Raw genomic sequence first — 27,588 nt, forward strand, 5'->3', positions numbered from 1 at the left:
GAGGGGGGGAGGGGAGAAGAGGGGGGAGGGGGAGGGGAGGGGAGGGGGAGGGGAGGAGGGGGAAGGGGGAGGGTAAAGGTGGAAGGGGGAGGGGAAGGGGGGAAGGGGTGGGGGAAAGGGGAGGGGGTAGGGTGGAGGGGGAAGGGAGGGGGAAGGGGAAGGGGGGGGAAGGGGAGGATGGAGGGGGGAGGGGAGGGCGGAGGGGGGAGGTGAGGGAGAGGGGGGAGGGGGGAGGGGAAGGGGGGAAGGGGTGGATGGAGGGGTGAGGGGAGGACAGAGGGAGGAGAGGGGGGTGGGGAGGGAGAGGGGGGAGGGGAGGGAGAGGGGGGAGGGGAGCGAGAGGGGGGAGGGGAGGGGAGGGAGAGGGGGAGGGAAGGGGAAGGGGAAGGGGGGAAGGCGAGGATGGAGGGGGGAGGGAGAGGGGGGAGGGGAAGGGGGGGAAGGGGAGGATGGAGGGGGGGAGGGGAGGATGGAGGGGGGAGGGGAGGTAACATTACATTACACACACACAAACTGTGTTTTATGTTCAATGGTCTGGCGGCGGGGATGGAACATCACGTGATCTGAGCGAATCAGCGCGCTGCTCTGCCACCGGCTCAGATTCCGTGTATAATATTCCTCGCTGAAAAAAAATCTATGTGAAACATGCTACTATCTATGCTAAATCATGCTAAATCATGCTAAATGCTAATCATGCTAAAATCTATGCTACTTGCTGTGAGTTTATGGCGGCAAGGAACATCACATGATCGCTCTGAGCGAATCAGTGCGCTGCTCTGCCACCGCCTCAGATTGCCTGTATAATATTCCTCGCTTAAAAAAAATATGGATCTAAAGATGAAAGAAAAAAAAACCTATGTGGTGTGAATGGCAATGTTCCTCGCTGAAATGTGAAAAACGCAATCGCTTTTCGCTCTGAATTACGTGCGAATGTGTAACTGTGAGTTTATGGCGGCAAGGAACATCACGTGATCGCTCTGAGCGAATCAGCGCGCTGCTCTGCCACCGCCTCAGATTCCGTGCATAATATTCCTCGCTGAAATGCGCTGAGGTAAAAATATGGTAAAAAAATATTATGAAATAATTTTTTTTAGGTCGGCCATGTTCTTCCCAGGCTCAATGGCCATGTCTGTGCCAAATATCAAGCACGTGAGCCTCTCCATTTAGGAGTCTATTGGTAACATTACACATACACACACACACACACACACAAACTGTGTTTTATATATATAGATGTCAAAAGGTCAAAAGGTCAACATAGGCCAAAAGGTCAAGCACTTATTTTTAAATTTCTAAAATCCTCAATTTTCATCTGATTGACTTGAAATTTGAATGGAATTTACATATCGGCTGACTGAATTCAACCACAAACTATTTTTGAGATTAACATAGGCCAAAAGGTCAACAAAGGCCAAAGGTCAACAACAATTTCAAATTTCTAAAATCCTCAATTTTCATGCCATTCACTTGAAATTTGAATGGGATTTACATATCGGCTAACTGAATTCAACCACCAACTATTTTTGAGATCAGCATAGGCCAAAAGGTCAACACAGGCCAACGGTCAACAATTTCAAATTTCTAAAATCCTCACTGATTGACTTGAAAACTGAATAGGATTTGCATATCAGCTCACTGAAACCAACCACCAACTATTTTTGAGGTCAACATAGGCCAAAAAGTCAACATAGGCCAAATTTCTAAAATTGTCAATTTTCATCCGATTAACTTAAACTTTGAAGACGATTTGCATATCAGGTCACTGAATTCAACCACTAATTATTTTTGAGGTCAAAAGGATGCTCTACTGAGTGCCATTCTACGTTGTTCTCTTTTTCCAAGTGTCGCTCTATGAGTGATTTTTCATCTGTCTGTCTGTCCGTTTGTGAACATAAAATCTCAAAGTTGTGGAAGAATTCGGACAAAATTTGGCAGAGATGTAGCGTATGTGACAAGGACCAAATGGTTAGATTTTGGTAAAGATCCGGATTTGGATCCGGCTACTAGAATTTTTCAAGTCATTCTTCACCATTGGGAGATCGGGCCAAAAATGATACATAGCAGGATATCTCAAAACGTTGTGGACGGATTTAGACCAAACTTGGTGGACCGATTGGGTGTCTGACAAGGACGATTCGATTCGATTTTGGTGAATATCTGAATATGGATTCGGATATGAGAATTATTTATTTTTAAAGTGATTCTTCACCATTGGGAGATAGGTCCAAAAACTATACATAGCAGGATATCTCAAAAAGTGGTGGACTGATTTGGACGAAACTTGGTGGACAGATTGTGTGTGTGACAAGGAAGAATCAATTACATTTTGGTGAAGATCCAGATCCGGATCCGGCTAGTCGAATTTTTAAAGTAATTCTTCACCATTGGGAGATAGGGCCAAAAACGATACAAAGCAGGATATCTCAAAAAGTTATGGACCGATGATTTTGATTAAATGTGATTCTGTATTGTGATTTTCTGGTCTACTCTGGGATACAAAACATAAACTGTTCAGTGTTTACCTGGTGGAGGTATGCTCTCGACTGAGTGCCGTTCTCGTTATCAATGGTTTTTGTTGTTGAAGTTACTTTGTGTATTAAACTGCAAAATATTACACAAGAAGTATTGTATGTATTGTTGCACAAAGGCATTCAAAAAGGAGCCCTTGTCCTTTTCAGGCCTGGTTTACTGACTCGCATCTCACGCTTTCCTCCAAAGCACTACAGGCTGTCGCATGCACCTCTCCCTGCACTGAGCACTACATCCTCTACCATCCTCTTCTATACATAGGCATATATATATATATATGCCTTTTTACTAATCTTGAGAATCTGCTTTCCAAACTGCCCGATCGTCTCTTTCCATTGGTTAGACATAGCGTGTAATTAGTGACAGAGAGTTCAGCCCGGCCGCTTCATTATGGTTAGGTTATTATACATACGTATATATATATATATATAATTATCTACATATATACAGTCACGTGAAAAAGTAAGTACACCCCATGTAAAGTTTTGACTTTTTCAACATATTTCAACACACAGCTATGTGATCTTCATTTCAACAATATTGATAGATAAAGGTGATATAATATAACAAATATCATGAAACATTTACATTTTGTAGTCTATTGTATAATTTAAATAAACATAAATGCAAATTTCGCATGTGGAAAAAGTAAGTACACCCTTACATTTATCACTACTTCAAATACCTAAAATTAGAATCAGGTGCACCAGCTCAGGTGCAAATGATTAGAACATCGTTAGAGAGGATCTTGGAGGAACCTGTCTTATTTACACCTCAGGCAATTAGTTTGGTTTGCTCTTTGTTGTTGAAGTGTGCGGCGTCACCATGCCTAGATCAAAAGAGCTCTCTGAGGCCTTCAGAAAGAAGGTTATAGATGCCTACGAGTCTGGGGAGGGATTTAAAAAGATCTCCAAACAATTTGAAATCAATCATTCGACTGTCAGGAAGATCATCTACAAGTGGAGAAGATTCCAAACAACTGCCAACTTGTTCAGGCCAGGCCACCCCAGCAAGTTCAGCCCGAGAGCAGACCGCAAGATGCTGAAAAAAGTCTCTAAGGACCCCAGAATGTCATCACGCGACCTACAGGTAGCTCTTGCCACTGTTGATGTCAAAGTGCACGAGTCTACCATTAGAAAGAGGCTGCATAAATTTGATCTACATGGAAGGTGTGCCAGGAGGAAACCTTTGCTGTCCAGAAGGAACATCAGGGCAAGACTAAAGTTTGCCAATGAACACCGAGGCAAAGGCCAGCACTTCTGGAACAATGTGCTCTGGACAGATGAGTCAAAGGTAGAGCTATTTGGCCACAGTACCAGAAGACATGTTTGGCGAAAACCAAAGATAGCATTTGACCACAAGAACCTGATAACAACTGTAAAGCATGGTGGTGGAAATATTATGGTTTGGGGCAGCTTTGCTGCATCGGGGCCTGGGCAGCTCACCATCATAGAATCCACGATGAATTCTTCATTGTACCAAGGGTGCTTGAGGATAATGTGAGGCCATCTGTCAGAAAGTTGAAGCTCAACCAAAGGTGGACCTTGCAACATGACAATGACCCTAAACATACCAGTAAATCCACCAAGGAATGGCTGAAAAGAAAGAAATGGAGGGTTCTGGAATGGCCAAGTCAAAGCCCGGATCTAAATCCCATCGAGATGTTGTGGGGGGATTTGAAACGAGCTGTGCATGCAAGAAACCCCTCAAACATCGCACAGCTGAAATAATTCTGCATGGAGGAGTGGGCAAAAATTTCTTCCAGTCAATGTCAGAGACTATATATATATAACCACCTTTAGAGGCCATTTTTCCCCGCAAAGCGGGGGTTGGCCTTTTTCGGGAACCGTGGTTTCCGTGGTTTCCACTCTGAAACCGTGGTTTCAGAGACTGGTAGACAGTTATAAGAAACGCCTATTTGAGGTTGTTTCTGCCAAAGGGGGCAATACCACCGATTAGAGCCAAGGGTGTACTTACTTTTTCCACATGCGAAATTTGCATTTATGTTTATTTAAATTATACAATTGACTACAAAATGTAAATGTTTCATGATATTTGTTATATTATATCACCTTTATCTATCAATATTGTTGAAATGAAGATCAAATAGCTGTATGTTGAAATATGTTGAAAAAGTCCAAACTTTACATGGGGTGTACTTACTTTTTCACGTGAATGTATCTGTGCAGTGTCTATGTTGTGTTGTCTTGTGTTGTCCTGTGTTGTCTTGTCTTGTCACTGAACTACTCCCTCAAACTTTTGTGAAATCGTACCAAACTTCTGTTATGCACCTATCTCTCCTGTGGGTATGCCCTAAGGGTATTTTCTTAGGAAAAGTTTCCTTTTTTTTTTTTTTTTGGAAATTTTTGGGGATTTTTTTTTTTCAACTTAAGTTTTCATGTTCAATTGTTTATAAAATGTAATATCACGTATATTACAAATACATTTGTGCATTATGATTGTTTGAATTATGATTGGAGTAAACCATGACAAAACAGCAACTCAGGCATACAGTCATTTATCTATATATCTACATATCTGGGCAGTGTCTGTTGCCACTGAACTACTCCCTGAAACTTTTGTTTCCGTGGTTGTGAAGTGTTTTTTAATAACGTGGTGGTGGTTTTGAATCACGTGGTGGTGGTTTTGAATGACGTGGTGGTGAGGTATTTTGAATTATGTGGTGGCGAGGTGTTTTGAATGACATGGGGGTGAGGTGTTTTGGATTACGTGGTGGTGAGGTCTTTTAAATTTGGTGGGGGTGAGGTGTTTTAAATTACTTGGGGGTGAGGTGTTTTAAATTACTTGGTGGTGATGTGTTTTTAATTACTTGGTGGTGATGTGTTTTGAATTAGGTGGGGTGAGGTGTTTTAAATTACGTGGGGGTGAGGTATTTAAAATTACATGGGGGTGAGGTGTTTTGAATTATGTGGTGGTGAGGTGTTTTTAATTACTTGGTGGTGAGGTGTTTTGAATTACTTGGTTGTGAGGTCTTTTGAATTACGTGGTGGTGAGGTGTAATCGTCCCAAACTTCCAGTCTGCACCTACCCCTCCCTTATGTATAGTGCTGAGGGGTTCTTTTTTGAATTACATATATTTTTTCAACCTAAATTGCTTATAAAAATGTAATATCACAAACACTACAAATAAATTTGTGCAAAATAATTGTTTGTATTATGATTGCTGTAAATCATGACAACACAGCAACTCAGGTACAGTCATTATCCTCAGCTAAAATAAGCCCGTTCCTCAGTAACGACACTTGGTGAGGCGAGCGCAGCTAGCCGAGCCAAGCTAGTATATATGTATGTATATATTGTTGCGAATATGGAATTTGGCCTCCATATCCGCTTGTAAATATTCCCCTATTTTCTCCAATACTCCCCAACTTTCCCCAATCCCCCATTCCCTAGTCCCATTGCATGTAAATAACAATCAGTAGAGCCGACCTTCCCCTTATTCCCCCATTAAATGTCGTGCCCAGGTCCACCGCACCACACGTAGACAACTTTCGGACATCTTCCTAGTTATTCTTATTCTATGTCAGTTAAGGCCTCGTCTCCATTAATTATGACTCTTCGTTGCACCAGAATGTGATTATATGGCATCAGTAGTGAGTTTAGGACCTTTCCCATACCTCCTCCCATCTTCTTCCCCGTCTACAACAACAGAGGGGCACGGCGCTGCGCGGGGGGGAGTGTGCGTCCTCCCACCGGCTCGGTTCGCCGCCATCGACAATGCGCTCCAGACGATGCGCTCCAGACCATGCGCTCCACGGGGTTACCACGAAGGGGCTCCTTGTCAGCTCCTCGTCAAGGGCGGAGCCTGGTAAACCCCCCGCACGCACCCAATGAGAAGCAACGTGCCGATTCCACGAGGCGGAGCTAACGAGCCGAGGGCGTGTCACTCCCCGCCGGATATACGCGGCCACGCGCCGGATGTGACGAGAGATGCGCCCCCAGCTGGAGAAAGAAGGACCTGCGAGCGCTGAAACAGATGCGCCTGAGTTTGGAGAGGCCTGAGGAAGAGAACCCGCCTGAGAAAGAACGTCCCCTCCGAGCGCGGTGACCTCCCCGCATCTTTGGACCGGACTGTACCCTGCTTTGAGCCAAGAGTGCACCTTGAGCCATCGCTATCTGCCTTTCCTAGCCATCAAACCCCGTGTGAGTCAGCCGTTGTCCCGTTTGTCTGTCGTCTGTCCGGGGTTAATATAAGAGTGTGTCTAAGTGCTTGTCTTTCTATGTTGTACCTCTCCTCCCTGTAATCTGACCTTCCGCACGAATATAATCTCCTCCGGAGGTCTTGAGAACCGTATCCCTGGTGTCTGTCATTATAATTCAGCCGTGTGTCTTCTTTTTCCTTATTGAGCCAGCGTGGCGCGGCTTCGTCAACGTTCGAGTACAATCGGGTAATTTGTGCGGACACGACGGCCATTCCGCTCGGCCCACCTTAACATCAAAGTCGTGTCAGTAACAATTGGTTGTCAGGAGTTGGATTCGAACCTGGGACTAAATTTATTTAGCCCAAATTTTGGACACCAATTGTGTTAGTACGGTAACAATTGGTGTCGAGGAGTGAGATTCGGACCCGGGACTAAATTAGTTAGGCCCAAATTTTGGGAGGGAAAATCGAGCCGGAGCGCGTACGGCGCTCGACCAAATCGATCCGGAGCGCGGTCCCGCGGTTACTGCGCTCGACGAAATTATAACAGCAAAATTTGGATTGGTGTTACGAAACTCGAATTTTGAAAGTCGCGCTATGGCGGATCAAGACGGCTGGGGTCCGGTAGGGGAGAGTGAAGCAGGGTCGGTCCAGGACCAAATTGAGGGACATGAGGGACAGGAGGAGAGCGAAGCAGCGAGGGTAGCAGACGCACAAAATAGCGTCGTTGTGCCCGACATTGCGGGAGCGCAAAATGGCGCCTCGCTGGTCACCGCGCCCGCGACCGTGGCAGCGCCCCTGGTGGATCCGAACCTTTTTATGTTGCAAATGGGGGCCCTTATGGAGAGGCTAGAAGCAAAAATGGGGGTAATGAATAACCAAATGGGGGTAATGGGAAACGAAATGGGGGTAATGAGGGACGAAGCGAGGGGTACCGGTGAGGGGTTAGACAATAATTTTAAGGGATGAGACAAGAAATTTGGGAAGTTAGACAATAATTTTGAGGAGTTAGACAAGAAATTTGGGAAGTTAGACAATAATTTTGAGGAGTTAGACAAGAAATTTGGGAAGTTAGACAATAATTTTGAGGGGTTAGACAACGGGATAAAAGAAGTGAAAAATGGGTTAATGGGGGTAGAAAATAGAATGGCTGCCCAGGAGAATCAGATAGAGGGAGTGAAAACTGGGTTAGAGGGGTTAGAAAACAGTATGGAAGGCAAATTGAGGGACATGAGGGACCAAGCGGAAAGGGAAGTTAACCAAATGGGGCAGCAGATAGAGGGGGTCAGAATGGGGGTAGAAGCCAAACTGGATGCTCACAGGGAGGAAATGGAGCAGATGAGGGTGGCATCTGGGCAGGAGATGCGAGTGATGGGAGAAGAGATCAGAAGAGGAGTGAGTGAGGAGGTCGGAGGAGTGCGCGAGGAGGTGAGGCACTGTGAGGAGCACATGGAGAAGGAGGTGAGAAAGGGGACTGTAAAGTTACAAGGGGGCATAGAGGACCTGACGCAGGAGGTGGAGCAGCTGACGGTGGGACAGACGGAGTTAGTGGAGCAGGTTCAAAGGAACACTGCGGTATAAGGAGGTTTAAAGGCGACACAGAAAGAACTAAAAGATGACTTGGTCGCGACGAAGAGGGAATGTCAGATGGTACGTGAGGGACTGACAACGAGGTTGGACGAGGTGATAGAGGTAATGGAGACGAAGGACCGGCAGGTGAGGACGCACATGGAAACGGTCAAGGTAGCCTTGGAGGACGAGCTTGAGGAGACGTACCGGGGAATAAAAGAGGTGAGGAACAAATTAGAAGAAGTGGAAGAAGGGGTGAGCGAAATTAAGAAGCGACGGAGAGGGGATAACAAAGAGATAAAAGAGGAGATAAAAGAATTGGTCCAAAGTCTGTGTTTGGATCGTGATGTGCTCGTTAACCGGATGAGGGATTCGCAGGTGATGGAGGAGAAGCGAAGAGGAAGAGGACCCGGTGTAGGTGGTGACCAATATGGTCGTGCGTATGATGCGCCAGGGGATTTAAGAAGCTTGGGGGTCGAGATAGACCCGGGTGTTCGTGAGAGGCCGTTGGTGAAGTGTGCGACAGGTCTGGTGTGCGAAAGAGGAGGTGTGCAAGAAAGTCCGACTCTGGGGTGTGTGAGGAAAAAGTGTGTGCCAAGGAGTGAGGGTGCTGGCGAGAGTGAGTCGGTCGTAGCGCGTGTGCGAGGGGGCACATGGAAGCGCGGGGTGGTGAGTGTTACAGAGGGTGTGACGGGAGAGTGTGCGCAGGAGTGTGCGCGAGAAAGGTGTGTGACGGACAGGTGCATGAGGAAAGAGTGCGCTGTCAGAAGTAAGGAAGAGTGTCCACCTGTGGTGAGTGTTACAGAGGGTGTAACGGGAGAGTGTGCGCGAGAAAGGTGTGTGACGGACAGGTGCACGAGGAAAGAGTGCGCTGTCAAGAGTAAGGGTGAGTGCGCTGTCAAGAATGGAGGTGAGAGTGGTGAGAGTGACAAGGAGAGTGAGTTGGTTGTGACAGGTGAGCGAGGATATACACCTGGGATGGAAGGATGCACACCTGGAATGGTAGAGCGTGAGTGGGAATGCACGCTGGAGTTGGTGGTGAGGCACGTGGTTGGGTGTGCGAATGAGGGCACGCCTGTGATTGTCACAGAGGAGGTGACCGAGGAGGGGGTGCGAAGCGGTGTGTTGGTGAGGTGTGCGACCAACGAATGTGTGCCAAAGTGTTCGGTGGTCAGGTGTGTGACCAAGGCTGTGAGTGGAATGGGTGCGCCTGGGTGTGTAAGGAACGGTACGAGGAGCATGGAAACGGCTGGATGTGTGAGCAAGGAACGGGCTGCGGGGTGTAAGCGTCCAGGTGAAGCATCGACGTTACACAGGTTAGAGGTTAGGTCGACTTTTAGCCGAAGCGGGCCCTCGGTGCGTGCCGGGCTTCGCGTGCCGCGAGAACCAGCGGGGATCCGAGCCACGGCGGGTTCAAAAGGACCGCCGTGCGCGATCCGTGCTGGGCCTCGCTTTGAACGTCCGTGCTCCACTAGGCGGAGCGGGCGGCCCGATAGAAAGAGTCGTCATGGCGACCACTTTTTGTTGAGGAATTCCGGCAGGTCGAGATCGGGACATTGGATGGCTCCGTGCCGAGAAGGTGCGTGGGATCTCGGGCCGGGTAAACCTCCTTCCCTGCACCGAAGGCAGGATGCAGCCAGCCACTGGCACAGAACAACCAGCATCCATTGCTTGGCTTTACGAAGCCGGGCTTTGGACGGGAATTGGCGCACCGAGAGGTATTAGTGAGTAGACTGGGTGATGAGGTTAGTGTTTTGGCCCCAAAATTAGAGAAAAATAAAATTTGATGATTGGCAAGGGATTGGCAGTAGTGATTGGCAGATGATGGGTAGTGATTGGCAAATTTTTGATTTATTGAAATTTGATGTGCAAAATTGGTAGTGAGAGACCCCCGATGTGGTGGGATGGCAAATCCACCATCCTTCCCATGTGGGGGCAAAGGAGCAATAGCTTATGGGGTGTATGGCAGTGAAAACTAGCCCGGGTGGGTTAGGTTATATTGATAGGGATCTAGAGAAGATGACATTAGGTGACGTTAAGGTTAGTTAGTGACTGATACCTGTAGTGGGGACGCAGGTAGTTTAGTGTGGATGATAATGACGTGGGAGCGCAATAGTTTAAAGGGACGACTGGGAAGCGCAAGTTTCAGAAGGGAGTAGTTAGCTGAGATGATGCCGTGTGTGTGAGAATTGAACAGGTGTGATTGCACAGGTGTGCAACTGGACAGGTGTGTGGAGCAGTGTATGAGTAGTGAGTGTGTGGATCAGCGCGAATGCGCTTGGGGAGAGAAGGGTGCAGGTGGCACCAGGTGTGAGAGCACAGGTGTGCAGGTACAGGTGTGTGGAGAGAGTTGGAGTGAGTGGTACGGAGTGGTGTGCATGGTGCGAAGGTGTGGATGGGGGAAGAGTGGACCCCTTTCACGAGTACCCGGGGCGGGTAGTGTAAGTGTTAGGTAGAGGGTGCAGGTAAATTGTGGTTGGATATTGGCACTTGTGGTGCGGTTGCAGAATGGTGTTGTGAATGGGTGCATTAGTGTTGTGGAAATGGCTGGGCGTGTAGCCTGTTAGTGCGTGTAGTTGGTTGGGCACTCCACCACTGTGAGGATGTCGGCCAGGTGAGGCCGCAGGTGGGCTCTGGGAGCCGGTAGAGTTGTGGATGGGGCCCGAGGATCCGGAGGACGGACCCGGGTAGCCCAGTGCCAGAGAGGGCACCGAGTGGGGAGAGTGCCAGAGGGCCTTCCCCAAGTAGTTAGGTTAGGGCAAGGAGCAGGTAAGCTCGGAGGCAACTGCAGTGGTGGAGGTGTGCAGGTGGGTAGACCCACTGGGAGAGGTACACGCCGCAGCCCAGAAATTGTGCGAGGGCACCGGGAGATGAATCGGGGGAGTGAGACCCCAAATTGAAAAGCACCACAGTCTGGCCAATGGGAATTGGTTTTTAGAACCAATAGTGTAAGAGGGCCAATGGTTTGGCCGGAGAAAGACCCCGGGTAGTGTAAAGTTGTAAAGTCATTTAGGAAATAGTTAGGATTGATGAACCTGTCGCACCATACGCAGCCACTTACCTGTGGTGATGATGATGACTCCACACCTGTGTTTTCTTTGTTTGTTGCAGGAAATGAGATTGCTGTGTGGATTTGTGAGACGCATCACGACGTGGATGAGACATTGGGGTGATTCCATCTCTCCCTCCCTAGGAGGGACTGATGATGAATTGGTAATGGCAAATTTTGATGTGCAGTTGGAGATGGCAAATTTTGATGAGAGTTGAAAATGGCAAATTTGATTGGTTAGGAGGGAGAGAAGACGAATTTGGTTTATGGGAGGAACGGGGAAGACAGTAGGGATGTTTGTTGATTTGTAAAGTAGATGTTTATGGGTAGTGTTGTGTTTTGTGGATACAGTAAGGGGTAAGGGAGGGGCCATGTAGGTTACCTGGTGGGGGGGGGGGGGGCGTACGATAGGAACGTACCTGTCTCACCTGGTTCCCATGTGCCCCCAGTGTGCATCACCTTACATTGCGTGCACTTTTGCGCCCTTACCACCTTACTCACTTGTCTGCTTCTTTTGTCTCCCACCTCCGAGGATCTGGCTTTGGGGTAGAGAGAGAGGAGAGAGAGGTGCTGGCTGCGCAGTTGTGGGCCTGCACTTTCGCTGTTTGCTGCCGGGATCGATACACCATATGGACCGCAATGTTTGTGGCCACCCACAATGGACCGCAGTTCGTTTGCGGCCAAGCACCACCCGGGGATGGACCTATGGGTCAACGTGGCACCTATGCCATACAGGTGAACCACTTTTAGTTAACACCAAGTGCACCACAAGAAGAGCAAGAGACACCTGCAGGGTTAGGGGTTGTCGAATTTATTTTTATTCCAATGAACAATGGTGACTGCACCGATTGGTGGTGGGGTGGTGCTTTTGATGCTCGGGAAGGGTGCTCTGCACGTTATTAAAGGCCGTCGGCCACAGAGCACTCGTGGGTTGGTGTATCGATGCTGGCAAGCGCGCTCTCTCTATGCATAACATCTGCATGTGTTCCTCCAAAAACAGGTCCTGGATCGTAGTGTAAATAGCAGCGTAGTCGTGTAAATAATGCTCCCTACCGGCTGTATGTGTAGTTTGAGAATGCTTTCCGGATTCGGTTATCCTGTGGGTGTGTTTCTGTGAGGAGAAGGGTGCAACGTCGCAGGGGGACATATTTACTCATTTGTGAATATCTGTAAAACTGTCGCACTCAGGGTAGAGTTAATAGTAGAGGGAACTACATTGCGTGCCACACTAAAGTAGGTAAAAATTTGTCGGGTCGGGACGCCCCGAGGGTAGAGAAGGGTGCAATGTTGCGAATATGGAATTTGGCCTCCATATCCGCTTGTAAATATTCCCCTATTTTCTCCAATACTCCCCAACTTTCCCCAATCCCCCATTCCCTAGTCCCATTGCATGTAAATAACAATCAGTAGAGCCGACCTTCCCCTTATTCCCCCATTAAATGTCGTGCCCAGGTCCACCGCACCACACGTAGACAACTTTCGGACATCTTCCTAGTTATTCTTATTCTATGTCAGTTAAGGCCTCGTCTCCATTAATTATGACTCTTCGTTGCACCAGAATGTGATTATATGGCATCAGTAGTGAGTTTAGGACCTTTCCCATACCTCCTCCCATCTTCTTCCCCGTCTACAACAACAGAGGGGCACGGCGCTGCGCGGGGGGGAGTGTGCGTCCTCCCACCGGCTCGGTTCGCCGCCATCGACAATGCGCTCCAGACGATGCGCTCCAGACCATGCGCTCCACGGGGTTACCACGAAGGGGCTCCTTGTCAGCTCCTCGTCAAGGGCGGAGCCTGGTAAACCCCCCGCACGCACCCAATGAGAAGCAACGTGCCGATTCCACGAGGCGGAGCTAACGAGCCGAGGGCGTGTCACTCCCCGCCGGATATACGCGGCCACGCGCCGGATGTGACGGGAGATGCGCCCCCAGCTGGAGAAAGAAGGACCTGCGAGCGCTGAAACAGATGCGCCTGAGTTTGGAGAGGCCTGAGGAAGAGAACCCGCCTGAGAAAGAACGTCCCCTCCGAGCGCGGTGACCTCCCCGCATCTTTGGACCGGACTGTACCCTGCTTTGAGCCAAGAGTGCACCTTGAGCCATCGCTATCTGCCTTTCCTAGCCATCAAACCCCGTGTGAGTCAGCCGTTGTCCCGTTTGTCTGTCGTCTGTCCGGGGTTAATATAAGAGTGTGTCTAAGTGCTTGTCTTTCTATGTTGTACCTCTCGTCCCTGTAATCTGACCTTCCGCACGAATATAATCTCCTCCGGAGGTCTTGAGAACCGTATCCCTGGTGTCTGTCATTATAATTCAGCCGTGTGTCTTCTTTTTCCTTATTGAGCCAGCGTGGCGCGGCTTCGTCAACGTTCGAGTACAATCGGGTAATTTGTGCGGACACGACGGCCATTCCGCTCGGCCCACCTTAACATCAAAGTCGTGTCAGTAACAATATATATATATATATATATATATATATATATATATATATATATATATATATATATATATATATTGTTACGGTTCTCCGCCGCCCTTCTTACCCTTACCAAGGGGGGATTAATCCCCTTGTTCTTCCTGGGCTTGGAGGAACCGAGAGACTTGAAACGCCTCTTCCGTGCAAAACGCAAGGTCGGGTTTCGGGACCAAGTCTCGCTCATACCGAAATCCCTGCGCCGCCACGGAAGCGAGGAAGCAAGCCTCGCACGAGCCACGTGTGATTTGGGTACGCCGAGCGGATTGAGTACCACGTGGTCCATGCAGTCTTAGTAGTGGAACCCGATTCGAGCGGTTCTATTCGTACCATGCTTAGTCAATGAGGAAATCACGAGGACGATCGAATGGAAAAGGAAGAACACGGGTTTAATTATTATTCCCACATGTATGTACAATGATCGGGACGCAGATACACAGAGCAGCACTTAAACAGCCTTATCTTACTTCCCAGACTCTGACCCGTCAAACGCACACAGGGAATTGCAGATGGGTTGATGGTCCAGCCAAACGCGTCGACGTGGTCGTCCAGGAACGGCCCCGTCCGGCTCTCCACGGTCCCAGCATGTCCCGCGAAGATGGCAGCAGGCGGTGGAAGGAACCTCGTAGCGCGTCTCCCGAACAAAAGCAGCCGATGAGGTAGAACGGCAAATACGCGTCTCTCAGCGCGGTCGGCGGTTACACAGCAGTTATCACTCGCGTGACTTAATGCACTGTACGTGGCTCGGCCTCCAGCTCAACTGAGCGTCACTTTATAATAGCGCGTATGTATCTCTCAATTCCTGCTCGCCAACGAGTCCTCTCATCAATCCTTTAGTTCATCAGCCAGTCCTCCCGCGCTAGTCCTTCAGTCCTCTTGGGGGCTTTTGCGCAATGGGTTATATAGATATGCCCCGAACCTTCTTGAACCCTCTCGAACCTTCCAACCACGCTCTGTGACGCAGTGCTGCCGCCACAACCTCTGAGCCCTGATTGGTGGCTCGTGCTTACCGTCAGCTCCTCTGCCGCCCCTCATTCGGCTCCGCCCCGACCCTCCTAGGCCTGCCTCGTGTTAATTCGCCCAAAATGAGCCAAAGTCAGCGCAAAGGGGCATGAGGCTAGGGAGGCTGGAGAGTCAGTAGAAGTAGGACCTATTCAACTGACTCTACTCAACGCAGAACTAACATAGGAAAAGGACTCAGCTCGCAAATACTAAGAAATAACGACACTATCGCGAGGCTACATGTTGCTTGTGTGACTAACTATGAGGGGGAAATTTTAACCTTTATTATACTGACTGTACAAACTCAAAACCGCAACAATATATATATATATATATATAATATATATATATATATTATATATATATATATATATATATGTATATATATATATATATATATATATATATATATATATATATATATATACATATATATATATATATATATATATATATATATATATACAGACTTGGCATTTAATATATAAAATATATCTGTTTTTTCTTGACTTGGGTTTACTTTCTGAACTCAGTATATCAATCTGGTGAGTTTCTTTTACCCTTCGGTGATGTCTTTGTTGAAAGAACCATGTCACTGATTGTCTTTCGCAGCAAGAAGTCAATAACAGGATTATATCACAGGTGGCGTGACAAAATGTAAGGACAGGTACATTTGACGATTGGCTTCACAATCGGGTATATAAGGGTTGTTGCGTTCTGCATTTGTGGAAAACAACTGCTGCACGTCTACAAAAGTTATTGCCGCTTCCTCTGGAGATGGTCCGTCAACTTGACAATGCTGTTTCTCATGGAGTGGTGGCTTTACGAAATTCTGGCATGAAACAGCGTGCTATTGCTCGGCAGTATGGCATCACTCAAGGTCAGGTGTCAAAGATCCTGAAACGAAATGCTCAGAGGGGTGTCCCTACTCCAATACCGAGGCCAGCACGTCCATGCAGAACCACAAGGAGAGATGATCGCCAGCTGCACCGGTTAGTCTGCAATGGCCGTACCAAGTCAGCTAATCGGCTTAAGGCTGAGTGGCAGCAACTGACAAATGTGCCTGTATCCAGAAGGCTAGTCAACCAACGACTGGTTCAAGCAGGCTATCGTGCCAGGCGTCCCCTGAGAAAGCCAAGTCTGACCAGACAACACAGCCAGCGCCGATTGCAGTGGGCCAGAGAGCACCTTCAATGGCAGCCAGGACAATGGAATCACGTGACCTTCAGTGACGAGTCTAGATTTCTGGTCTATTGTCAAGATGGCCGCGTCCGAGTGTGCAGACAAGTCCATGAAACCCACAACAAAGATTGTATAGTGCCAAGAGTCCAAGCTGGAGGTGGTGGGGTGACCGTTTGGGCTGCTTTTCATGCAGGGGGCAAAAGTGACCTGGTTGTTCTGAATGGAAACCTGAACCAGTTGAAGTACAGGGTCAATCTGGAAGAAACATTGCTTCTATTTGCTCGTGCAGCCTTTCGAGGAAACTTTGTCTTCCAAGATGACAATGCACGGCCTCACCGTGCTTGCATGATCCAACACTTTCTTGCTGACCATGGTGTAGAGCATATGGAGTGGCCTGCCATGTCCCCGGATGTGAATCCGACAGAAAACTTGTGGGCAGAATTAACGCGTCAAATCGACAACTTGGACCAGCAGCCCACCTTTGTGCGTGAATTGCAGCAGACTATTGTCACTGCATGGCAAGCGATTCCTGTCCAAACCTTGGCAAATCTCGTGAACAGCATGCCTCGACGTGTACGTGCTCTCCTGAATGCTCGTGGGGGTTACCCGAAGTACTGACTGTAATTTTACTGTCTGTAATCCCAGTCATAATTTAGCTTTTGTTTTTGTTGAAATTTTTTTTGGCTAATGTGCAAATTAAAGAGATACTTCTGGAAAACGTACAGAAGTTTAACACAATACCGTCCCTGAATTGAGTTCGATATCAGTTTACATCACTTTCAAGGATCAATTTATTTGCTTCGAAATGTCAAATGTGGTTTTTGTTTCTTTTAATGGTCACATTAACAAAATCTAGAATAATTTCAACATAATTCCAATGAACTTTTGGTTCTAAGTCATCTTGAAAAGTAAGTTCACCCCCACAAAAAAAATATTCCACATTAAATGCCAAGTCTGTATATTGTTGCGGATCTCTCAAGCCCGTCGACATACAGAGAGGGGTTAAACCCTTTTCCCCCTTCGAGCTTCGAGTCCACGAGGCCGAGTCGCCACTCCCGTAGTGAGCGTGCGGAAAGGTATCTGGTCGAGTCTCTACGTACCTTCGATACACATGCCGCCACGAGAACGGGGACTGGACATCACACGGGTCACGCTAATCTGATACGCCAAACGGTTCGCATGTCACGTGACCCGTGCTGTTAATTCCTATTGAACCCGATTTGAGCGGTTTTATTCGTGCGATGCTAGGCCAATGGTATGAAATGACGTGCATGGTCAAATGGAAGGAAGAACACAGGTTTATTTACAATTATACAGTGATCAGGGTAAAGAGAAGAGACACAGAGCAGATACTTAGTCAATCTTACTTAATCCCCGGACAAGGGCCCACTCACTCACGTGGGAAAAAGGAGGAAGGAAAAGTACGCGCTCCAAACGCGCCTTGGCGCCGTTCGCTCCGGACAGCTTGCCGGACGTGGCCCTCGAAGTGTTCGCGGCATGTGTGCTGGGAGCGCAGGCAGGGAGATCATGCGTCTGTGGCCCCGGGCGGGGTTGTCCTCGCAAGCGCGATTAACAGCCGCAGAGCGCAGGGCACAGTGAGAGTTCGTTCACAGAGAGAGAGAGCTGGGGGGCAGAGAGCTCTTGTTCACAGAGAGCTTCTTCACACAGAGATCGTTCACACAGCCACTGTCCCTTCGAGAGTCTGACTCTGACTGAACCACACGACTCTGACTCAGCTCTGACTTCCTTCCTTCTCTCTCTCTCTCTCTCTCTCTCTCTCTCTCTCTCTCTGCTCAGACTGACTTCACTCGTCGACTACTGGGGCACTCTCACTCTTTGACTGGGACTCAGCGACTCGTGACTCACTGGGCACTGCTGCGGGGGGCCCGAGGCAGGGTTTTATAGCCCCGCCCCAGAGTCTTACCCGAATGTTCCAAGCCTCTCCTCTGGCTGCTCTTGTTAGCCACTCCCCTTGAGCTCCGATTGGCTGCCTGCTGCTTACCGGCCACTCCCCTGCAGCTCCTCCTTCGGGCCTGCCAGGCTTGTTCTAGGCATAGCACATGGCATTCTAGCCCAATCGAGGCCGACACTTACTGGCCTGCTCAACGCATACTAACACCGGAAAGGAGACTAAGCTTACATTTAATAAGAAATAACTGAACTAAAGCGAGGCTACATGTTGTGGTGCAATACAGTCACGTGAAAAAGTAAGTACACCCCATGTAAAGTTTTGACTTTTTCAACATATTTCAACATACAGCGATTTGATCTTCATTTCAACAATATTGATAGATAAAGGTGATATAATATAACAAATACCATCAAACATTTACATTTTGTAGTCCAATGTATAATTTAAATAAACATAAATGCAAATTTTGCATGAGGAAAAAGTAAGTACACCCTTGGCTCTAATAGGTGGTATTGCCCCCTTTGGCAGAAACAACCTCAAGTAGGCGTTTCTTATTACTGTCTGCCAGTCTCTGACATCGACTATGAGAAATTTTTGCCCACTCCTCCATGCCGAATTCTTTCAGCTGTGCGATGTTTGAGGGGTTTCTTGCATGCACAGCTCGTTTCAAATCCCCCCACAACATCTCAATGGGATTTAGATCCGGGCCTTGACTTGGCCATTCCAGAACCCTCCATTTCTTTCTTTTCAGCCATTCCTTGGTGGATTTACTGGTATGTTTAGGGTCATTGCCATGTTGCAAGGTCCACCCTCGGTTGAGCTTCAACTTTCCGACAGATGGCCTCACATTATCCTCAAGCACCCTCTGGTACAATGAAGAATTCATCGTGGGTTTTATGATGGTGAGTTGCCCAGGCCCTGATGCAGCAACGCTGCCCCAAACCATAATATTTCCACCACAATGCTTTACAGTTGGTATCAGGTTCTTGTGGTCAAATGCCGTCTTTGGTTTTTGCCAAACATGTCTTCTGGTACTGTGGCCAAATAGCTCTACCTTTGACTCATCTGTCCAGAGCATATTGTTCCAGAAGTGCTGGTCCTTGCCTTGCTGTTCATTAGCAAACTTTAGTCTTGCCCTGATGTTCTTTTTGGACAGCAAAGGTTTCCTCCTGGCACACCTTCCATGTAGATCAAATTTATGCAGCCTCTTTCTAATGGTAGACTCGTGCACTTTGACATCAACAGTGGCAAGAGCTACCTGTAGGTCCCGTGATTACATTCTGGGGTTCTTAGAGACTTCTTTCAGCATCTTGCGGTCTGTTCTCAGGCTGAACTTGCTGGGGCAGTCTGGCCTGAACAGGTTGGCAGTTGTTTGGAGTCTTCTCCACTTGTAGATGATCTTCCGGACAGTCGAATGATTCATTTCAAATTGTTTGGAGATCTTTTTAAATCCCTTCCCAAACTCGTAGGCATCTATAACCTTCTTTCTGAAGGCCTCAGAGAGCTCTTTTGATCTAGGCATGGTGACGCCGCACACTTCAACAACAAAGAGCAAACCAAACTAAATGTCTGAGGTTTAAATAAGACAGGTTCCTCCAAGATCCTCTCTAACGATGTTCTATTGTTCTAATCATTTGCACCTGAGCTGTTGCATCTGATTCTAATTTTAGGTATTTGAAGTAGTGATAAATGTAGGGGTGTACTTGCTTTTTCCACATGCGAAATTTGCATTTATGTTTATTTAAATTATACAATGGACTACAAAATGTAAATGTTTCATGATATTTGTTATATTATATCACCTTTATCTATCAATATTGTTGAAATGAAGATCAAATAGCTGTATGTTGAAATATGTTGAAAAAGTCAAAACTTTACATGGGGTGTACACTACTTTTTCACGTAACTGTATATAGATAGATAGATAGATAGATAGATAGATAGATAGATAGATATACATACATACAGTGTATGCCTTTTTACTAATCTTGATAAATACTGATAAAATACTGATAAATACTGATAAATACTGATAAATACTTGATAAAACTGCTTTCCAATCTGCCCGATTGTCTCTTTCCATTGGTTAGACATAGCGTGTAATTAGTGACAGGGAGTTCAGCCCGGCCGCTTCATTATGGTTGGACATTAGCAAATAGTCCAGTTATGGTATCACCTGGCCATTGGGAATGACAGCAGTGGAGCGTTGGCACAGTCATTATCTGGGGAGATTAATTTGCCAGGAAGGTAAAGTGGGATTTGGACGCTGGACCCTATCGAAATTAAGGGCCTCAGACAGCATTGTGGTTGCTTAGCAACTCGTTTTGTCATGGAGTTATCTGCAGTTTGTCGGCCACTGGGTCATCGGCTGGGAAGTAGGTTCGAAAACTCCCCGAGAAACCCGTAACAATATGTTAACTGTTGCCACTAACTACCATCGTCATCGCTGCATTAAAGGACATAGCAGTGGTCTTTAAGACAATGTAACAATGATGTCGGAAAGACAATGTGATGAAGTCGAGTATTCAATCGTAACCAAAGTGGAATCATAGACATCCGTGACACAATTGTGCTTTTTTAGGAAAGGCGGCACATTGGACAAAATAATTTGAATGGATGGTATGTCAAGAGGACCCATATCAACATAAATGTCAGGTGACAAAGCCAAACTGTTTTCAACAGCCTGAGCATCAAAGTGTTCCTCCAAAAGATAAATCACAATAAGCTGGTTCATCTTGCAGGCCGCCAACACATTTTCAAAGCCAATCAGCTCTCTCAAGCCCATCACAACAACACACTCAAGGCTACACACCCACGAATAAATATTCCATTTAACCCATTAGTGGGTGCAACCTCTACAGCAACCTATCAGACATGTTGTATGAATACAATCCAGTTATTACTTTTAAAATTCAGTCCAATGACTTATCAATCACCCTTCAAATGCAATAACAGTGCACTCACATGACGACGATGCCAATTGCTGGGCATTCCACTGATGGGCAGCTGGGCTGTCACGCTAAAATTGCTGCCATCTGGCTGTGGGAAAGACAGAAGTTGTGGGAAAGGTGCTATGGTTGTACGGAAAAAAAATCCACAATTTAGTATGGAAAGGTGATGGGAGTATGGAAAGGTGACAAAATGAATTACAATTTTTGTGCAAAAACACAAAGTTAAACAGGTCAAACAGACAACGAACGACCTGTAATAGATAAACAATCACAACAACTATATACATACATGTGTCTGTGTATATGTGTATATATATATATATATATATATTGTTACGGCCCACGGATAAGGATGTTGGTTTGCCGAGCGGATGGCACCGCGGCCTAACAGTTACCCCGATTAACCCGATCCCCGAACGTTGGCCGGATCGCGCCACAGATATTCAATTTGGAAACCTCTAAAGCGACCGAATGTAAAGAGGAAGAAGAAGACGTACAGAAGAGTAACGGGATTTATTATTTACACACACAAGCAAAAGGAGCAGTCAAGGTTATATACAGGGAACATGGAAAAAGCAGGTGACACAGTGAAAATACTAGCTTATCTACACTGGCTTAATTAATACCCCAAGACAGAACAAACGAAGACGACTCACACGGGGAATGATGATAGGAATGGCAGAGGTGGATGGCTTGGAGGGGGGGAGGCCGGTCCACGGATACCGCAGCACGATCGGCGCGTTTGGCAGCCGCCGTTCCTTTTCGGTCCTGCTCAAAACGTCCGTCCAGGCCCCAAGCTGCTGTGGCTGCAGTTTTGGTGGCTCAAGCTGCTGTTGATGCAGCGGCGGTGGCTCAAGCTGCTCTCTTCAGGGATCCCTTACTCAACTCTCTTCTCGGTGATCTCTTCGCCGCAACTCTTGTCATGGACCTCTTTCACGGCTTCCGCACGCGCTCTTTTATATCGCCGCGGGCAAATCAAGCCGCCGGCCTCCCGGACACGCCCATCGGTGAGCTCCTTCGGCCCTGATTGGTGGGCACAGCCCTCTGGCTCCGCCCTTGATGACGAGGTCCAGACCCGCCCTTCTTCCCCAACCTTGCCTCGTGGCCAATGGTGGTTGAAGAAAACCGCCCAAAATGCAGTTGGCCATTGAAATGAAATAAAAGGGGATCTACTCTTATTTCACTTGGTGCAATGGAGTATTTAAATTAATGGGAGACACAGCCTTACCCTAACACACATAATAAGGATATAAGCTACTGAGCAAGGGGATTATAGTGTCCTTCAATGTATGCTTTATGGAATTAACTACCGGAACGCCCTTTGACCTTTATACAACAGACTGGAGGCAGGAAGGCGATATTTTACAACAATTTACTATACAATAAATAAATAAAAACCATTTTCATATCCACAACAATATATATATATATATATATATATATATATATATATATATATATATATATATATATATATATGGGTGGTCCCAAAATAAAAACTTCCAAATACATAGCTCCACAAGCCTGCTCTTGTTCCATGTGGATAACTGATTACACGTCTAAAATTTCGGGTCAATTAAACAATATTTAGGGGTTGTTTAATTTTTTTTGATTTTTTCGTGTCTGCGCCCTTTTCTGTTATCCGGAATGAGTAGTAAGAAAACATGCCTAACAATGTAATACATTTAATCCAGAAATCGAAACATAACCTAAAAAGCTAATATTGTGGAAAACAAACAAAATCATGTCATAAAATCCCAACATTTTTCAATTTCAGGACATAAAATTCCAACATTTTAAGTGACCACTAAATATTCTCTGATTCCCTCAAGATTTGGCAAGAATGTTTCCTGTGTCTAATAGAATGCAGCCATGTGGAACATAAATTCTCAACCACAAACATGTTACCACCTCAACCACAAACATGGCAGATGGCCACCGCCTACTTCGGAAAGCAGCAGCGATGACAGCGCGATGCTATAGCTATATGCACTTCACCCTCTCTCTTCAGACCTCATTAGCACAAAGAGCAACTGTGCACTAATCGGCCATTAGTGCCCCATTAGTTGCCCTGACCCTCAGGGTACTTGTATGAGCAATTAGGCTCCAAACGCCCCATTCATGTGTGTGTGGAGGGAGGGCACAGTGAGAGAAACTAGCCCCGTGTGAATCGGGGAGCTCCAACGCATGCCGTGTCTGGAGAGAATGATGGGCATTTTCGTGACTGAAGTCTCGTGTGGGCGGTGCCAATGCTCAGAAGATCAGGTGTACACCAATAGCCGCACCGCAGATGCCGTTAGCCACGCAAAGTGTCACTTTTGATCCGCATCCAAGCCCCGCCTCCTCCAGGATCTTATTAAAATTAGATATTTCTGTGTTCATTTTTAATTATTTTGTAAAGATTTCTAAAAAAAAATTGGACTTTAACATTATGGGGTATTACGGGTGGATCAGTGATAAAAAGAAAATCGCAATTTAATCCATTTTGAATTCAGGCTGTAAAACAACAAAATATGAAAAAGGTCAAGAGGTGTGAATACTTCCTGAAGGAACTGTCCAACCTCAACATACGATCTTCACAATATATATTACTTGATCGCTCTCCTGGGAAAAACCCAGGCACGGTACAAGAACATACTCACTCGAGGCCTGAACACGGAGGTGTAATATTGTCGCGTTCACTGGGGGATTAAGATCCTCCAAGGTGACGGGTGGCTGATCGAGCTTGAACTACGAGGCATTAAGTCCAACTATGGCGGTGTTAATACGCGCGAGGGGGGTGGAGGAGGGCAGCAAGGCTCTTACCTGCACGGATTCCACTGGAGCATCCTCAAACCACGCTAATCAAATCAAACCGACATAGAATTAAAATGCAACAATACCAGGTTTAATAAAAGAAATGCCGGTAACAAAAGAATGCATAGTAAAATCGAATTCCTAATTGGAGCGCCCCCTCACGGACTCATATACAACACAAGGGAAAACAATAACGGAAAGTAATAAATGTGTGTTTGGTTTGTTTGCTCAGTACTCAGCTTTGAGCGGCCCTTGAACCCCATCAGTCCTCAAACGGGTCCCTGGTCTGTGCGTGGGAAAACACATGCCTTGGCGCAAAGCTCGTTCACCCGCCAACCACCGAACGTGAAGCGAGCAGGGCCTCGTTCCGTCCTCGTCTCACGCTCCACAAAGCACGGAGGTCTCTCAGGCGCACACAGCCGCCACAAAGTCAGCACCAACGCACCAGGGAAAGGATGCGCCTGCTCGCACCAATCACCCGGACCAAGAGAAAGAATGCGTCTGCCAGCGATCACCTCCATGAAGTCAGAGCCAAGAGCACGAACTGTGACCACCTTTCATCAAACCCCAAAGCCAAGAGGATAAAACCGTGACTGCTCGTAATGACTGTCCCAATGCAAGAGAGACAAAATGGCAATGCGTCCGCTTGTCACGACATCCACCAAGCAAGAGCCAAGAGTGCGAACTGTGATCGCCTTTCATCAGCTCGGGACCCCCCAAAAAACAAAATGCCGGGACACAGTCTTTTTGTTCCCTGGTCTTCGATGTCATCCGATGACGTCCACACGTGCTCCAATCAGCGAGTGCCGTCGCAGCAGTCCTCGCCTGGACCAATCACCACCCCTCGGGGCGAGGCCCCATGGCCCCTCCCGCTGTCCCTGTCGATGACTCAGCTGGTGGCCTCAGTGGCATTTGAATGTCCTGGTCCCAGTTATTTATATATGGTCTTTTTAGTATATGTCTGGAGTGCATGGCTGGTGTGGTGTGTGTCATGAAGAACAAAGGAAAAATCCCAGAGGCATTTACATACTGGGGATTTACCCGTAACCCCTACCTAATTAACAAAGCCCCACCCTCGCCATGGGGACAAATATATGACCTTACACGACATCCGATCTAACAGATTCCCTACTTAGGTATATGAAGGTTTCTTCTTCTTCTTCATAGTGACAATCAGAGCACACCACCCTATACAATCCTACCTGGCCCTAAGGTATATCATTGCCTACTCCCCCCCACCCCCCAATAAACGTAACAATATTAAACCTGTGAAAAGCAATCTTTTAAATACCAGGCACATGTGAAACACAATAACAATCACCTCCACCACCAAAGGTGGGCAGAGGTTATGTTTTTGCCCCTGTCTGTTTGACTGTCTGTTTGACTGTCTGTTTGTCTGTCTGTTTGTCTGTCTGTTTGTCTGTCTGTTTGTCTGTCTGTCTATCTGTTTGTCTATCTGTTTGTCTGTGAACAGGATATCTTAAAAAGTTATGGACAGATTCAGACAAAACTTGGTGGACTTGATCATAGCAAACGGTTCCGGTTCCACCGGATAGGCAGTGTTCTTCCAACTTCTCCACGTCATCAAAGTTAAGTATTTTCCAGTTTGTGTTTTTGTCAAATCTCTACTGTTAATTAGTCCCCTACCGGTGTACACCAGAGGGGACTATAGGTTTGCACGCCGTCCCTCCGTCCGTCAGTCCGTCAGTCCGTCACGCAAAGAACAGTTTTCCGGACTTTTTTTCTAAACTCTTAATGCTGATGATTTCAAACTTGGTACATGGTTTCCTCATGATAAGTTACAGATCAAGTTCGAACTTCACGATGTTTCGATCATTTTTGACAAAGTTATGGCACTTTGTTTATTCTAGAGTTCTCCTCAAGCGGCACCGCGTGCCCTCAGCCTCGTCTCGCGAACGTCAAACGCGCGACACAGCGCGAGCTTTTGGGAGGGGTGGAGCTAAGCCGAGCAACATATATATACAAATCGATCATTGATCGTGAACCGGAAAATATAATAAATTATTGATATTTAGCGACTCGAAAGGCTCTTTATCAACAACTTATTTTCTCGTGCTTCTGCTGACCTGTCTGCAAGGTGTATAAATCGAAGTCCCGAGTGCGAATCACAGGTGAGCCCGTCCTGAGGTAATTAGCGATTGGGAACGATTCAGAACCTGTGGGGAAATAACCCTTGGTGATTTCCCCAACAGTTTTCCGGACGACAGACTGCCGGTAGGGGACATGTATTGCAGCGCAATACTCAGAATGCTTGTTTTACTGTGTGTGTGTGTCTACTGTGTGTTTCTAGTAATATCTCAGTTTGTAAATCGTGCATACCTGTGTGCTGTGCAATAGTCGTTTTGTTCACGCCGCATTTGGGGCCTGGTCCCTTGAGGCTTCCCTGTCTCCTCGGCGGTCGTTTTGTTGGTTATTTCCTTTCATTCTCTCACTATATTGCTTTTTTTCTTTATCTTTATTTTCACCCCATATTTCCCCCAAACATCTTACCCTTTGTTTAAAGTCTTAATACAGAAAAAATATTTTTTTTAATCTTAATAAATAATTTTCTTCTCTCCTCGTGGCTCCCCCTCCCCTGACCACAACCACATGTTATTTTGCCCCACCTTAATATCTCAACTCTCTCCAGCCAATACCTTTCCAATTCTAGTTTTCTGGAATCTGTTCTGGAATCCTTCATCCCCTTTAGCCTCCAAGCCCTCACTTTAGGGAATCTCCCTGATAGTTTTCATGGTTTCGTTAAAAAATGTTAAAACTTTGCCCTGCAGTGTTGTATTCTGTTGTATATTATAACACACTTTCTTCTTCTTTAAAAGGCTGTCTTCAATTTGCTCATCAAATCTCTCCATTTCAAAAAAAAAAAAAATTCAATCTCTTACAGTTCTTCCTTTCTACATTCCCTCAACTCGCCTTCATTCCATCCCTCCTCTAACGTTTTCAAACAGATCTCTGACTTGAAAATCACAAGATAGTACAGCGGATAACAATAACAATTGTGCATTTTATGAGAAAAGCTTGAAATTTCTAACATATTTAGTGCATACCATAAGGTTTATTTTCAGATGTGGAGGGAAGTCAGATTTCACCTCTGAGGACCGTGAGAGGTCAAATCCAAAATGGCCGCCAGTCCACCGAGTCTAATGTTCAAATGCGCTTAATTTTGGAACCAAATAGTGTAGAAAAACATTATAGGTGTCATTTCCAACTAAATTGGGGATGCCCATTCATTTGGTGATACTTTTGAGATACTTAAAATGTGGTGGTACTAGCTGTGACTTCATTCAGCAAGACAGCTACTGATGAGCTGTGGGTTGCCTTTGGTGTCGGGTCAAGCTTTCGGTACATAGCTATTCACGAAATGGTTGCCACATTGAATCCAACACAGTTTCTGACTCTCCCAGTCTTTCACGCTTTCACCGGGTGTGATACTGTATCTGCATTCGCTAGCAGAGGAAAGAAGACTGCCTGGGAAACTTGGAAGTCTTTCCCAGAGGTGAATGATGCTTTCAATGAACTCCTAGGCATGCCAAGTGAGGTCAGTGAAGGCTCAATGTTACTGCTAGAGCGATTTGTGGTGCTGATGTACAACCGAACCAGTGAGAGCACGGAAGTGAATGATGCCAGGAAACAGCTCTTCGCACAGAAGTGTAGAACTCTAGAGAACATTCCTCCAACCCAGGCAGCACTCAAGCAGCACATCAAGCGCACTTGCTACCAGGCCAACTGTTGGAACCAGGCATTGGTCATGGATCCAGAGATGCCAGACCCATCTGACTGGGGCTGGACAAAGGAGACAACTGGGTGGCAGCCTCTTTGGACCACTCTCCCTGAAGCATCAAAATCGTGCCATGAATTGATCCACTGTGGCTGCAAGAAAGGGTGCACTGGACGCTGCAAGTGTGCCAAAGCTGCATTCAAGTGCACTGCACTGTGCTTCTGTTCTGGAGACT

General features: G+C 46.8%; 1 protein-coding gene across 5 annotated transcripts in view; it reads right to left on the bottom strand.

The window, feature by feature from the left end:
* The window catches only part of LOC137424518 (erythropoietin), a 107,760-nt gene that overhangs the window by 59,357 nt on the left and 20,815 nt on the right, over window positions 1-27,588 (bottom strand). For 4 of the 5 annotated variants that reach the window (XM_068112044.2, XM_078775535.1, XM_078775534.1 and 1 more), the window contains exon 3: window positions 20,835-20,909. In XM_068112044.2, the coding sequence (XP_067968145.1) occupies window positions 20,835-20,909 (75 nt within the window). The remainder of the gene's footprint in view (window positions 1-20,834; window positions 20,910-27,588) is intronic. The other variant, XM_068112047.2, reaches the window with a different exon arrangement.

The sequence above is a fragment of the Myxine glutinosa genome, chromosome 4 (assembly GCF_964187855.1).
Source record: "Myxine glutinosa chromosome 4, kmMyxGlut1.1, whole genome shotgun sequence".
NCBI classification, from domain to species: domain Eukaryota; kingdom Metazoa; phylum Chordata; class Myxini; order Myxiniformes; family Myxinidae; genus Myxine; species Myxine glutinosa.